Raw genomic sequence first — 15,717 nt, 5'->3', positions numbered from 1 at the left:
TGTGTCTATGCATACTGTGTGTGTGTGTTTGTGTGAGAGAGAGAGAGTTTGTCTGATTGGTCTTGTCTGTCTGTTTGCTCCCTCTGGCAAAATCTTTTTGTTGTTAGCCTTTAGCATCCAGTCAATCCATGCTAACTTGCTGCAGCTGCGAGACAGGATAGGCTGCTTTCATTTTCCCCTTTCCTTTAAATACTTGGAGGAGCTTTCTGTCATTCAGAGTTAGCTGTAGCTGAATGGGCACTGTCGTTTCATTTCACTGTGTACAGGATTACATAAAGCTTATATAAACTAAACTACTAGTTGTGTGTGTGTGTGTTTCAAGGGGGACAAAGTCCTGCCTGTCCTCAGAATAAGGGGTGACGGACAGACTTATGTGAATACTATGTTTGTAAGGTGAATATTTGATGTTTTGGGGCTCGTCAGTCTCTCTCAATGTTGGATACACTTCTGAAATCCTGTGGGTAATTGACAAAGAGAAAGTTCAGTTCTTTGTATTTAGTTAAAAACTTGGAATACCATGGAAGGTTTTTTTTCCAGTTCTTTTATCTTCAGAAGGATTTGTGACTGTGACCCCATGAGGGAATACTAAGGTTCTATTCTCATAGCAATGATGTAATCGATTTGATGAATTGAAAATTCCTCAGGATATTTCTGGCAGCACATCAATCTGGTCCATGCTGCAGAGTTCCAGTGTTTTTTTGTAATTATTCGGAGGATTCCTCCACAAAACATGTAGCTTACCACAAGTTCAGACCTCAAATCTCACCAGATCTAACAACCCCACCCCCTGGGCTTTTCTTAACACCACCCCTCCCTCGCTCTGTGCCCTATCTCCCTCTCTCTTTCTTGTGCAGTCTAACCCCTTCCCCCTTTGTTTCTCCACATTGATTTCTCTGTGTTATGTGTCTGTGTGTGTGTTCCTCAGACTGAGCGAAGCTGACCATGGATCAACAGCAGGATGGCCACTCACTGCCCTATGGCTCCGAGGAGATGGCAGCCGCCAACAAGCCGGAGCTGAAGAACGGGATGCCCTCGGTTCCCGCTGGTCTAGGGGACGGGCCTGCCAAAGGTGAGAACAGAACTCAGTGGTTTATATGAGATGGTTCTGTGGACTCTGTGCATATATCTGCATGTACCTGGTAAAGTTGTATTTTGGAGAATGAGCGTTCCATACATTTGTGCCTGGAGCTAGAAGGAAAGTTTATAATGTATTTTCCAGAAATCTTTATGGTGTATTTCTCAGAAATGTGGTCCCATTTCTTCCATGCATGCGGCCTTTGAGGCCAGGGATCAACAGTGGCCCGTATTTTTGTTTTGTCTAGAAATTCTGAGATGTAAGCTACCTGGTAGGATGATTGCAGGTCTGCTGGACCATGAGTTGGGAAATAGCACAGAGCTGCAGCAAAACAGCAAGCCAGACATTTAATCCTGGGAATGTGGGTCAAACTGCCCACATGTACAGTAGGACCCCTTAACGCCTGAGAGTCCTCCAAAAAGCAGTCACTAATGGAATAGAACTGAGTAGACAGTCTTTCTTTAAAAAGAAAGACAAAACTCACTGGAGGATAAGGCATAGTCTATATAATTTACAAAGTTTAATTTTAACCACCACTCAGTAAATAAGACGTCTGTATTGTCCGTATCCTTTGTGCATTAAACTTTTAGGAGAAAAGCATTTACAAAATGATGGCAATGTATTGTATGGTCATGGTGGTCCAAATGTGCTAAGCATGGATTGCTACGAAGCCTGGATTTGTTGGCCCAGCCAAGAAAATCTGATTATGGCTCCTATTGGAATCCTATTGGATTTATGAAATCCAGTGGTAATTCTTCAAATTCTGACCATATTGTGTGTGAAATGGATATTTGTTGGGATTCCATTGAGTTTATGGATTGGAAAATTAAAAATTCATAAAATCATTGGAGTGGGAGGATAAATGTTTTAAATTTACATTAACAAGGACACACTTGTTAGCATCCATATTACGTGCTCAAATCTAGGTCTTTAATAATATTGGTTGCTCAATTTTGTGTTAGACAAACAAAAGCATCACAAAACATTACAAAACAAGACAAAATTACTGTAAAAATTACCTTTATATTACGTAATAATATTTTACCATACAGGTGTGTACTGCAAATACAGTGTATTCAGGGGCAAAATAGCAAAAACCTTGCAAAAACCGCCAACAGCTTAGATGGCACTATTAAAAAAACTTTCGAACATGCTAACTAGTACATTTGATGAGATTGTTGATGATGTCATGCTGTGAAGGCTTTTGTAACGTTTTGGTGGTGTGTTCTGAACTGAACAACAAAATTACATGGTGCCTAGCCTGGAAGGCTAATGGGAATGCCAGGTGTGTATCTGTCCTCTGTTACTTATCATGATATGACTACATACATCAAAATGAATTTGAAGATAATACCAAAAGTACAATTTTCCTGAAAGAATGGGAAAGTAGTCTGTACCTTGAAAGTAGTCTCTACCATGCTACCTCAAGTGCTTTCTTCTATCTCTACTGAGGAGATCTGAGCCAATAGCTAACTCTGGTCCTGATCCTGCACTGATGCGGTCTGCTGTTGTGTGCACCCTCTCTTGGTTTCTTCTTTCTAACTTAGAGCTTCCTCCTCCTGCAGAGGAGACACAGGTAACAGCGCCCGAAGAGAAACCACAGGAGCCTGTGAAGGAGCTCTCTGACTCTGAGAGCGCCCCCTCTGGTGATGAAGTGCCAAGCGGTATGCTCTGCCCAGTTAAAACCAGCACCTTGATTTCCCGTGACAGACTTAGGGGAGAAATGGGCTTTCTTTATTTTTTACTAACAGCTCTGCTTACGCCGCTGGCTCCATTTTAGAGTCCCTGATTTACCAACCATCATCAGTGACCCTAAAAACTCTTTGTTTAAAAGTCCCAGCATGGTATCAAAACAGTCAAGCCTCTTAGTTGCAAAGTGCCACTGCCATTTAACCTTTAAACACAGTAGCATTCAGTGACTTGACATTCAGACACAGACTCAGACTAAATCTCTACCTCAGTCTCTGTGCTAACATTTACACCACCTCCACAAACTAATGTTCGATATTTACCTTTCTTTACACACCCCTCCCTGCTCTATTTACCCCCCTGCTACAGACACTAAAGTGTGCTGCTTTCTCTTGTTTTTTCGTAGTGCAGTGTTGAATCTCCCTCTGTGCTTCTGTATGAGACTTTCTTTCTGTCGATATTTCTTTCCTGGTTTCTGCGTATCTGTTTTTCTGGATTTGATTTTGACGGCATATTTTCTTTGCTGTTTCACTCTAATGGCAGTATAATGAAATCGCATATAGCACACGCACACACAAACAAACACACACACACACACACACACACACACACACACACAGGAGTTATATTTTAGGTTTTGGACTCTGGCTCTTTACGCATGACTTTAAATTGCACTGCTGCATTGATCTATTTGCTGCGCCTCTCCCGTGCTGTGTGCCTGTCAGTACTGATGACCTCTGCTTGACAAAGGCCTCAGTGTCCACTGCTGCTTGATATCTCTGTTAGAGAGGCAAAATAAAAAGAGCACGAGATAGTAATTGTGAAAATATTACAATGGATGTGGTGTGGTGGAAAAATGGACATTTAGGTATGGGCTTTAAGTGTGTAAAAAAAAGAAAAAACATATAAGGGATAATGTATAGAACGCTGCTCATTATCGGAAAATCTAGACAGGGCAAACAGGTCTCGCTTCGTCCTAAAGGGACTTATTTTCCGATAATGACCGGCGTTCTATACATTATCCCACTTATTATACGGCTACTTGCCAAAACGAAAAAATAAACTCCACATGATATCTTTACATTTATTTGTTACAGTTTTTAGTAGTTCAAATAGTTCGCAACACACGCTGAACTTGAATCAAACATTCTTTAGAACACAGCTGATCAATCGTCTGCTTTCACTTTTGAATGAAGTTCCATTGCAAGAAGTGACTACTTGCGGAGTGATATAACAGACGTAAATCAGAAGCACAAAACCTGTTGCCATTGACAGCGGTAATTATATGTTTCAGCGGTAATTACATGAAAATATTTTACCTTAGAACGTTGGGAATTCCCATTCAAGTCAATGGATCGTTCTACTAGCATTGTGAAGAGCCGTATAACAAAAAGAAAGAAATATTATCCAATTCTCTATTAGTCTGCATGTCCTCCATATACCACCTCTTTCTCCATAAGGAGTCAATCTACAAGCCACCTATTATAGTTTTATCACTAGTTGTACTGTTATACAATGCCATTAAAGGCAAACCAGTAGTCAGTGATGCCAAACCATGAGTATTGAGTCTTAATGGCATTGACCAGCTATATTTTCTTATTCATCCCCTCTTCTCCCTGGCTGATTGGATTATCTGTATCCTCTGGTTGTTTAATGGCTGCTGCTTTAAAGAACAATCCAATGGGAGAGTAATGGGTCCTGAAGATGCTCTTTACTGGTGTCTTGGCCTTGCCACTGGCACCATAGTAACAGGACACACAGTAGATGTATGTCAGTGTGTTTGCTGTGTATGTGTGCACACAGAAGTAGACAGGCCATTGTGCTCAGAGCAAGTCACCCTGACCTTTCATGTGACATTTTATGGTGGTGACCAGATACCAAGACAGACAAGTGGCTCGGTCAAAATGTGTGTTGGAGAACATTCAATCCCTGGCAATTTATAAGATGATCATTCAGAGGATATCAAGGAGAGCTAACTGCAGATAGATCTATCAGTGACAAGATCTATCAGTGACAAGTTCACAATGAGCATGTTTCTGCTTTGGCTGTGGTCTGTCAGGAACTGTTCTGTGAATGTGGCATGTTTACAATTAGCATGTTACAATGAATTATTCCATGGATTTGCCTGGTTCCATAGGATTAGCTGCTGGTAGGCAATCATTAGTCTGTGCAGAGCTGAGGATCTATCTGTAGAGGGATATTTATGAGCAGAGACCTCCTCACACATTGTGGTCTCACAAATGCTCATCTTATTACTTATGTTAGATATTAGCAGACTCACTGAGGAAGTAATCAGTACTGTCCTGGGGATCTAGCAGTCAGGAGTTATCAATTAACATAACTCAGTGCTCAATGCTCGGGCTGAGACAAAGGGAATAGCAACTGGTGCAATATGCGCTAACATGGTTCCAGGACTGAGGCCATCCTTAAAAATATTTTCGTTTGCCGTAACCCGACCGACCCTGTCAATTTAGAACCGACCCAAATATTTATTTTTTTCCCCTTTTAGTCCGACCGACTTGCCGGTTGTAAAACTTGCGTTAATACCGACCGATTGTTTTTTTTTTTTTTTTTACTCTAAACAACCAATACAAATGCAATAAAATAATATTTATTTTAGTAGGCCCAAGTATTGTGAATATAAATTGCCTACATGCAAACGTGGCTCACTTAAAAAAAAACCTGTGGCGTCATCTCTACACCATTGGTTTTACGCATGTCACACTATGGCCTACGCTTCGTTTCATTCACACAAACTGATAACGCTTTTACTTGGCACGAAGTTCTGGAAGAACTGTGGCCAGATCTTTTCTCATCCCTCCTCCCCCTAGTCTAACGGTGACCGTGTCGGAGTATTGAAATAGGTTGTGGTCTATTCAGCATTCTCTCAAAATATGGTTCCGCAACATGGAGACTGCTGGTCCGCGGAGTCGTGGAGTGAAATTAGCCCCGGTGCTTCATCTGATAATTTGCTGCGCAGTTGATCAAGAAACCGCGGATCGACGAAAAAAGAAAACAAACGTTTCTGCTATCGATGTCATTAAACATGGAGCCCTACAATTAAGTGGTGGTATGAGCATTCATTCAATGCGCGTCTGCGCGAGAGAAACTGAAACTAATCGATAACGTTGGTATCAAAGCTCCGCTTCAACCTGTTGGAAGGCTATTTATTTATTTAACGAAACTTAATAGAACGACGTTGTTTTTTTGGAACTTCCTTAGAAACAGAGCAGAGACTGTATAATACACTGTATAGCATTGAGTATTGCATAGTCAAATTTCAATATAACGTGGCCAAGAGCTATTGTAGCCTTCTTTCTGGGGATATGTAGATGAGCCCTATGACCCAAAAGTCTGCCATGACCGGGCCTCAGGTCAAAGAAGTTTGAGAAAGGCTGGTCTATATAACCTGCATCAGAATGAGGTTTGCAATGGTGCGCCTGAAGGCACAGGTTGAAGACCCAGTCAGTTACGTCCGCGATATGCACATTTGTGTAAATTCATTCCCTCTCGTAATCACCATGACCAAAATTGTACTTTTTTTTTTACTTTGAATCTTGAAAAAAAAAAATATTGACCTACCTACCGACCCATTTTTAATTTTTTTTGGCTGTTACTGCAAACAAAAATATTTTTAAGGATGGCCTGATGCTCTATAAACCTTGCTGTAGCTTAGGCTGTGGTCTCTCAAGTGGTGCAGCATCCTGCCAGGTTGTGTCACTTTTCTGCTCAACCTGTCACTCACCTCTCCGACTCACTCAACACAGTAGTAGGCACAGCAGCCACACTGTAAGCGCATATAGGAGCGATTCTGCACATCATTTCTACATCCACTCAACAACTATGCTTGTTCTTGGAATCTTTTCAGAAAGTCATTTCAGAAAGTTGTTTTGGGTAAGAATGTGCACGATTAAGCAAGAGAGTAGCCCAAAAAGGAGTATCCTTAATGTTAAAAACTATTTCTCTCAGGTAAGTCATCTGACAACTAAAGTCTCAAATGTTGTGACTGAAAATAGTTTAATGTGTATTTGAATGGGCAGCTTTCATAATCTTACATGATTTCGTATTCACTCTTTCACTTCTATGTGCTCTTATGCTACGTATATACCTTCCACAGGTGTAAATGTATAGATGGACATAAAAATATAACCGATTAATTTATGCTGATTTTCTAAGAGCCTAGTAAGGCCCTATAAATTAGTAACACTGGCAATCTGTAGCTATTGTACTGTACTTGCAGTTATCATTGCGGCCAGTGTATACACGCTTTATGCAGCCTGACAGAAAGGAGGAGATTAGGGCTTTATTGTAAGTTGATGGACGTGTTGGTTAAGAGGAGCAGGGGGTTTAATATTTGATGGCAGAGGAGATGGCTAGCGCTGGCGTCCTGCTGACTACCGCAGATTGGAAGTGGGGAGAGGTGTGTAGTTACTGAATGCTGCAGAGTGGACAATAATCACTCAGGTTGAAGGAGCTGCAAGACATGGTCCACTTTACACATGCTAGAAATTCCTTTCAGCATGCTTACAGTAATGTTCAGAGCCACTTACAGCCGGGCTATACCAGGTGCATAATTGAATCCGTTCATGTTTTAGAAGACTGGTCAAATTTTTTTATATGTATGTGCCGCTATCACATCTGGTGTAGCCAGTTCCATTGATTATAGTAGAAGCTAATTGTTTCAGCATACACTCTGCCTGGTGTAGCCTGCCTGTTTGTCACACATACCACAACAACACACACACTGTGTGTGACACACACAGCAACAAACACATATTTGGGCATATACAAAAACACGCATACTCACAAAGCCTTGATAAAAGGCACACAACTTTACTAATCTAGGTGAAAAGTACTTATAACATAACATTTCTGTGTCCACACAGGCCTCAAGCGTGTGTCTACATTATGGTTTTCTTTGTCAAAGCCATGCTTCTGGCTGTGCTGTCCACAGATACTGCTCTCATACTTCACGTCACTGCCAGGCTTCTCTGCATTTCAGCTAACAACTCCTCACCATGTGTTATGGTGGAGTACATGTTGATTGTTTATGAGAAGTACTAAGCCTTGTTTAACATGAACTCTTTTTCTCTCTTTCCCGCCTGAACTCTCTTTTTTATCTTTCTCTATCCCTTTCTTACTACTTTTTCTGTTTTCCTTCCCTCTCTGTACCCCCTCTCTACACACCCTCTTCTCCCTCTTTCTCTCTCTCACTCTCTCTCTTACCCCCCTACTAACCCCCCCCTCTCTCTATTTCTCTTTCTCTCTTGTTCACTATCTATCTTTCTCTCCCCTCTATCTCTCTCTATTTCTATATCTACTTCTCTCTCCCTTTCTCTCACTAACTATTTCTCTCTCTCTTTCTCTCACTAACTATTTCTCTCTCTCTTTCTCTTACTAACCATTTCTCTCTCTCTCTCTCTTTCTCTCACTAACTTTCTCTCTTTCTCTCTGTGTCTCTCTCCCCTCACTGCCTCCCCACGTGGCCCCCCATCTCCATGTCCACCAGCTGTGGGAGGTGCTCCAGCTCCTGGTGCCCCAGGTGAAGGTATGAAGGGACTTCCCTCCTCTCCTCTCTCCTCTCCTCGCTCCATGTCTTCCCCTCCGCAGGTGCGAAGCTCTGCGGGGAGAGGAACTCAACACACCCTAACCCTTTCTAGACCACATGAGTAGTCTCCTAGCCTCCTCCACTAGTCCCACCCATTAGCTTCCTTCTCTCTCAGTAGTGTCCATCCTCGGCTGTTCATTCCCAAAGTCTCTCCTGCTGCGCTAGACCCAAAGATTCAGACAATGATCAATCTCCAGAGGTATACTTTTTGTAAGGAAGATACATACTTAGGCTGATTATGCATGATTTGCTTTCAATCCCCAGCTTGTGTCTATCACAAATGGAGAACCTAAAAGCAAACATGAGAAGATGGTGAGGGTGCAGTGTTTGAGTGAAAAATCAGTACATTCCCTCTTTATCTGATTTACTCTTGGCCTTTTAAACATATTGCCCCAACTCAATTTCCAAGCAATACAGTAATCTGCATAATATGAGTAATGTGTACACTTAACAAGCTGGAGAAAGTTGCAAAGTGATTTATAGCTTCTGAATCCCATTCATACATCACTGTTAGTGTGCTTTACCTCTGCAACTGACAAAGTGGTAGAAACCTGAGATAGTCAGTCGATAATTTTGCTGCTCATAAGTGTTAAGTATACAGCATGATTAATACCTGGCTTAGAAGATGGACGATTCTCTGTCTGTGAAGTCACCAGACAGCACATGTAAGGACCCCCAGCCCCAAAACAGCTGTTTTGCAAATGGGTACTGTGGCAGCCAGCTCACATCAATTCATCACCATTTTAGTGTTCATTTTCGCTCTGGCTTTTCTCATAAATGCAATGGGAAAATATATGTACTGTATGTATGAGACAATGCTGTTGGGTCTTTGTGAGTAATTGTGTTGTGTGAACCTTTATTTTTATTTACTTTATTTGGCTTTGTTATTGTTTCTCTATTGTATTCCTATTTTTTGTTAACATTTATTTATTTTTGTTTATGGGTTGTTCATTTTGTGGTTGGATGAGCCTCCAGGTGCTTTTATAGTCCATACTGTCCATTTCCATTGCCTCATTGTAGCTGGTCCATTGTTATATCGTTTGCTGATGGCATTCATTGAGTGAAATGCGTGATTAGCAAACATTCTGCTTTGTATAAAAGCACCTGCAGTGGCTCCAATTTATGGTCTTAGTGCCGTAAATATTAAAATGTCTAATAAATGAATGCTCCATGGGTTTCTCTACCTGTTCTGTCCTTCAAAGAAAAGATAAAACATAGTGACAAACAATAAAATGGCTCCTTTGTTGTGTAGTGAATGATTTGGTTGCTTATGTGGCATTTGGCTCGTTTGTCTTTCCTTCAGTTCCATTCCTTTCTGTTCCCTTTGTTTCCTTCTGTTTTATTTTTCATTTGCATTCTGAATATCTAACCAATTGTGGAGGGAGAAAGTCGTGAATGTGTCAGCTAATCCCACAGTTGTGGCTGTGGTTGTCCCTATGGTTCTGCTTCCCACACATCAGACGTGATCACCATATCCAGGGCAGACCTCAGTCCAGAGGATCTTCCAGCTTGGGCCACTACCACCACGACAACAAACCTGCTTGATGGTGCAACCCAGGGCCTGGATGGAGAGCTCAGGCCTGGATCGGTGAGCCCTCGTCGGTCACCAACTTCCCCAGCAGCACTGGACATGATTGGGCAGGAAGCAGCATCACCAATTTCATATGGAGCTTTTGGGAGGGAAGGATTTGACAGCTTGGTGAAGAGGAGCACTTCAGATAAGTTCTCCGACCTACGGAGTCCGAGTGCCTCTGAGGAAGAGGAGGAAGACGAGATTATGGAGAAAGGCAAAGCTGAGAAAGAACGTGAAAAGGACCATGAAGAGAAGGAGGAAGATGAAGAGGAAGAGGAACAAGAAAGGAATCATCTGAGGTCTGTTGCTCATGATGAAGAATCTAGGATTGACATCAGCCCCAGTAAACCTCAGGACCAAGCCCACATGGAGACCCAAGATGGGGATGAGGAAGAAGATGAGGAAGAGGAGAGAGCAGACTTACACATGGAGCAAAACAACATTGCAAAGAACCTGACTGCTGAGAAAGACCACACCTTCTCTGACTATGCCCAGGATGTCTCATCCAAGCCCGAAGCCACCTCTGAGGAGACCAAACAGCGGGTTCTGTCCTTTGACTACACTGAGCCTCAGGTACCTAGCCCTCACGGGCTTCCCCCAGGGTGGCAGGACGGCAATGACAAGACCCCACCAGAGAGTAAGAGCCCTGACTCCTGTCGAGCGGATCCTGGATCGCCCTTCTCTCCAACCCCCACCAATGAGCAAACCCAGGAGGACCGGTCACCCCTCACCGAACAGCAGCCAGAAGGGCAGGTGCAGGAAGAGCAGGAGGAGGAAGAAGAAGAAAAGCTACCTGAGGAGGACGAGGAAGAAGAACCAGAAGAAGAAAAAGAAGAAATTGATGCTGTTCCTTCTGTTCAGGAACAACACTTGCCTTCCAAGATGCAGGAAGAGGAATTTCCTGTGGAGGAGAAACTTACCTCACCTGAGAAAGCAGAACCTCAGGCCCCTCAGAAGAAGCCAGAGACCTCTAATGAGGACCCCATATCTAAGATGGAGGTAGCTCAAGCTGTTTCTGCAGCAGTGCCTGTTGCCGCAACAGCCGTTGCCATCACAGCAGCTGTTGCCGCAGAGATTGCTGCCACATTACCTGTTGACAAAGAAGAACCTGTAGTAAAGAAAGAGCCTGTAGTAAAGAAAGAGCCTGTAGCCAAGAAGGAGCCTGTTGCCAAAGCTAAGCCAGCAGCAGTAGCTTCCAAAGCTCCCAGTAAACCTCAACCTGCATCCAAAGGTGCTTCCAAACCTAGCGCTCCTCCCTCAGCAGGGAGAGCTCCAGCCAAGACAGCTCCAGCTAAGAAACCTCCTACCCCGGCCACGGCTGCCCCCAAGGCAGCCCCCAAAACCCAGAAAGCCCCCCCAAAAGATGCCACTCCTGGCAGAAAGCCATTGGCTGCTGCAGCCCAGGGCAAAGGTCTGTCTTCCGTTCTGTTAATCCCACCCCCACCTTCTCCCTCCCCCCTTGCCCCAGAGTCCTCTTTTCTTTTTGTCTCACAGATAATTTTTTGGTCTTTCTGTTTACCTTTGATAACACTGAGCTAATGCTAACGATAAGCGGCACCCTTTCTGAAAAATGCACATCACCCCAAATAAAAATGCTGATGGTTGACAAAACGGACTGCTTGTAGCCACCGAATGAACTTTCTTGTGATGTCTTTGTCTGTCTGTGTTGCTCTCTCTTTTTTTTCTCTCTGTCTCTCTCTCTCTCTTTGTCTCTGTAACTGTTGTGTGTGTTCGTGGTCAGTGTTTGTAGCATCCATGGTGTTTGTTGCTAACACAGTGTGCTCTGGTTTGCCAGTTTTCATCTGTCCTTAAGTGCATGTCACCTGTGCATGCAAATGTGTGGAATGTGGCCCATTTACTCACTGTGTTTGTCAATATGTGTTCTATTTACAAGGTCTTCACTTGTCTTTTCACATCATGCACACACACCTTCCTATACACATACACAACCACACACACACACACAAACACATGCATACGCACAGGCAGTTCACTGCATCACATTTATTGAAACTTCTGAAGTCAGCAGTTTGTCGTGAAGTACATATATCAGACAGAGAAACACGATACCCCTGCAGTGCATCTATATACAGTAGCAGGTCTGTAACCCCTTAGTGTGTTGTCTCAGTGCATAGACCCTTCCCATTCATTGAAATAACTCACATGCAGTCTCCCCTTGTGATTAGAGACTTCTGTAGTTTACCATTGTTCCGTTCTTCTGTGGTTTGTGAACGTCTGAAGTTACCTTCTTCTTGAGGATGTAGCCATCATGAATGGACACTCTTATAGACAAGGGTTCTGAGGCTTACCCCAATAGAAAAAACAGTCGCATACAATATGATAACTCACTCTGTATGTTTCAATCAGCTGCATTTGCTGTGCTGACACTGTATTTTAGACTACTCACACTGCAAGACATCTAACATTTTTTTTTGACATGCCAGAAATCCAACTGGATCAGACCGGAGCTGAATGTCTTCTAATCGGGCATTGTGAGCCTGCTAAAACTACACCACAAATTGAACCGGAATTTAAGTTTCAAACTTAAATGTTGTCTGTGTTATTATCTCGTAATTCAAGACAATAACCACAAATTCACATTTTTGTACAACAAACAGGCAGAACATATCTTGAAATCTTTATATTGTGTCAGAACTCCTGAAGCCTCTTCAGGAATTCTTCAAGGTAGAATCCTCTTTAAATAAAAACAGGGCCAAAGATGCTTTTTGTCTGAGAGTGCTGTTCTGTTGTCACTGTCAGTAGATAAGTGCAGTAGAGTGTTACCAGTGCTATTCCATTATGTGTTCCGTTGGACATTTTTAATATCATCATTTACAGTAGGGTAAAACTCAAAGGCTGTATTCCTTCTTCAGTCCAAAAACATTGCATTAACATGACAATATGAGTGAATGGAATGACATCTTAGAAGGAAAATGGACTACAGCTAACTTGCAAGCTTATTCATTTGCGTTCATCTCTCAAACTCAAAACAATGGATGGAAGTTTTATGGTTAGCTATCAGTCCACGTTAACCTAAGGAACATATAAACATTCCAGATAGTATTGGCATGTTAATGTCACATCATGAGCTCAAAATTTGGAAATGGCCATAATGTTTTTACAGCTTATAGCTATTATTACTCCTCCAGAGATATACTGTATACAATATTGTACTTTCCCCACATTTTCTCATGTTTCCCCCAAGAGAAGCAAAGAGAAGACCTACTTATTTTGAAACATTGTGTTAAGAAATACTGAAAACTAATTGGAGATTTTATTTATAGTGTATTTAAGGCTCACTGAGGGGAAATTGGAGATTTTAACATGCTGTCTTGGGCTTGTCTGTCTACAGGCTTAATATTCCAGCAGACTCAGAACCTCAAGCTACCCCTCTGTGCTAAGAGTTTAAATCCCCTCAGCTCAGAGTTGATCAGAGCAGCACAACAACGAGTCAGGGCTGTGGGTTCATGCACCCAGCCGCTGATATGTCTCTGACAAGTCTGCTTTTTTATGTTGTCTGTTAAACACAGCCTGCTATCAAAGCAACCAATTAGCCAAGCTTCACATCCCAACAGTTTTGCAAGATTAATCTGTGTTGCTTATGTTTCTTTTTTTTCCCTTCTCAAAATCATCACGTCACCACAATACACACACACACACACACACACACACAGAATGCACATGAGAAAGCTGTCTACACTATGGTTTGAAATTCAAATTGAATTTGCATCCTTCTCATTTCCCAAATACTCAGTGCACAGTGATGAAGCCTGAGATGCTGATACTTTGTTGTTGACAGGCTAGACAAACGAGGGTATTAACTATGTGTTTATACTTCTCTCTCTCTCTCTCTCTCACTCTCTCTTGCTCTTTCCTGCTTATAGCGAAGGTTGAGGCAAAGAATGGAGCAGATAAGAAGGTACGTACTGAGCATGTGCAGAACCACACAGACTAAAGACAGACTACAGGGTCAGACATCACAAACATCTTATTTCACAAGCTACACATTTATTTATTCATCAAATATTTATGTTTTATTCTCAAGAGCATTTTTTTCGTTGGTATCTGAAGGAATTCTGCTTGTTTTATTATCCTCCCGTGTAATCTTAATTAGTGGTCCAAATCATAACCCCAAGTTATTACCCTCCCCTTAACATACATTCAAAAAAGTTAAAAACCGAGTTAACTTTTTGTTGCCATTCTAGTTATCATTTAAGTTTTCATTGTACTGTAGTTATTTGTTACAATGTATTAGTTCTTTTAAGTTTATTTATCTGAGTTTGATTTATTTTACTTAACAATGCTGGTACTGAAATGTGTGGAGCTAATAGAGCCACACAGTTGTATACTGTAGTAATTTTTGTTCATATTGTTAATATTTTGTTTACTCATATTTGTGTTCTCATTTAAATACATTCTTTTGTGTATGTTCTTGTGTGTGTTTCCTTTCTTTTCCTATATAACTCGCTAACATTTTAATCCAACTCCCCACACACACACACACACACACACACACACACACACACACACACACACACGCACACACACACACACACACACACTTCATACCAAAGACACCACAAAAAAGCACACCCTTTAAAGCCAGACCCTCCTCTGTTCCTAAACGGACGCCTGTAGCCTCAGTCTCCCCCTCCAAAAAGCCTTCCTCCTCCTCCTCCTCTCCCCTGTACTCTGGTAACAGGCCCAGCTCAGGGGGTCACACCCCCAGCACCCCAACAGGAGGCCAGCCCAGGGCCCGGGTGAGTATGGACTCATGTCAGACCCATGCCAAATATCTGGTTGACCAGAAATGGGCCCACATAGAGCATTTATGTTCTTGAAAATGCTTTGTTAGTTTTTTAAAGAGGAACACACCCTTATGATGTGACCGTCTTTTTTTTTTTTTTTTAACAAAGACATTCTTTTTCCAGGACTCTTTTTGTAAAGAACCAGTTCTGGAATACAGACCGGGACATTGGAGGTCAGAAAAACAGTAATTGGCAGATGCATATTTTAGCTCTTGTGTCTTTTCCTGCTTCCTGCCAAGCTTCTATAGAGTTGGCACCAGCTGGTTGGCATGGGTGTGCATAAGGCCTTACTGTTTTAACCATGCCATACTAACACACACTAACACCTGACCCCAGCCCCTGCCTTTACACCGCTTTTTTAAAATACCAATATCGGGCTTTTAGGGATTAGTAGAAAGGTGTAGGTATTGATTCTGTACATGTTTATTGTGGATATTTGATCCTGGAAGCTAAAACAAGAGCCATCGATATGATGTTACATGGAAATCAGCTGGGTCCTATCTGTGACCATGGCAATGTGGCAGACATTATGCATTAACACCTTCTTAGAAACAGTCTGTTCTGTGTGTGTGTGTGTGTGTGTGTGTGTGTGTGTGCGTGTGCGTGCGTGCGTGCATGCATGCATGCGTGCATGTGTTTGTGTCAGATTGTTACTTATGCATACACAGATCTCACAGAGTAATTGTAAATAAATGTCACCTCTGTGTCTGTAGAACACTTTTTGGATGGTGCTATGTTTATCTCACCTGTGTAAAGGTCCTTCCACTAAGAGTAACCATGCTGGCTCAACAGATGGATTTAATTTTCCTCTTACAAAATGGAGGCCTTTTACGTCTATGTTCATGTCCCTCGTGCTACTTGTAATGAGTCAGTATGATGCGAATAGGAAAATAGGAATAAACAAACAAACAAAGTGTAGTTTTCCTTTTAACATGAATATAGGGTTGATGTACCCGGACTTTAA

The 15,717-nt window shown here is 42.1% G+C and overlaps 1 protein-coding gene across 10 annotated transcripts in view; it reads left to right on the top strand.

The window, feature by feature from the left end:
• Positions 1-15,717, top strand: part of maptb (microtubule-associated protein tau b) — a 52,821-nt gene that overhangs the window by 21,947 nt on the left and 15,157 nt on the right. For 6 of the 10 annotated variants that reach the window (XM_048244943.1, XM_048244944.1, XM_048244948.1 and 3 more), the window contains exons 2-7: positions 926-1,069; positions 2,623-2,739; positions 8,274-8,312; positions 9,833-11,356; positions 13,830-13,864; positions 14,520-14,705. In XM_048244943.1, coding sequence (XP_048100900.1) covers positions 943-1,069; positions 2,623-2,739; positions 8,274-8,312; positions 9,833-11,356; positions 13,830-13,864; positions 14,520-14,705 — 2,028 coding nt within the window. In that variant the 5' untranslated portion in view covers positions 926-942. The remainder of the gene's footprint in view (positions 1-925; positions 1,070-2,622; positions 2,740-8,273; positions 8,313-9,832; positions 11,357-13,829; positions 13,865-14,519; positions 14,706-15,717) is intronic. The other 4 variants (XM_048244952.1, XM_048244950.1, XM_048244946.1 and 1 more) reach the window with 3 other exon arrangements.

Source organism: Alosa alosa, chromosome 6 (assembly GCF_017589495.1).
Source record: "Alosa alosa isolate M-15738 ecotype Scorff River chromosome 6, AALO_Geno_1.1, whole genome shotgun sequence".
Taxonomy (NCBI): Eukaryota; Metazoa; Chordata; class Actinopteri; order Clupeiformes; family Clupeidae; genus Alosa; species Alosa alosa.
The sequence above is the reverse complement of the archived record's forward strand: the minus strand, read 5'-3'. Positions and strand labels throughout refer to the sequence as shown.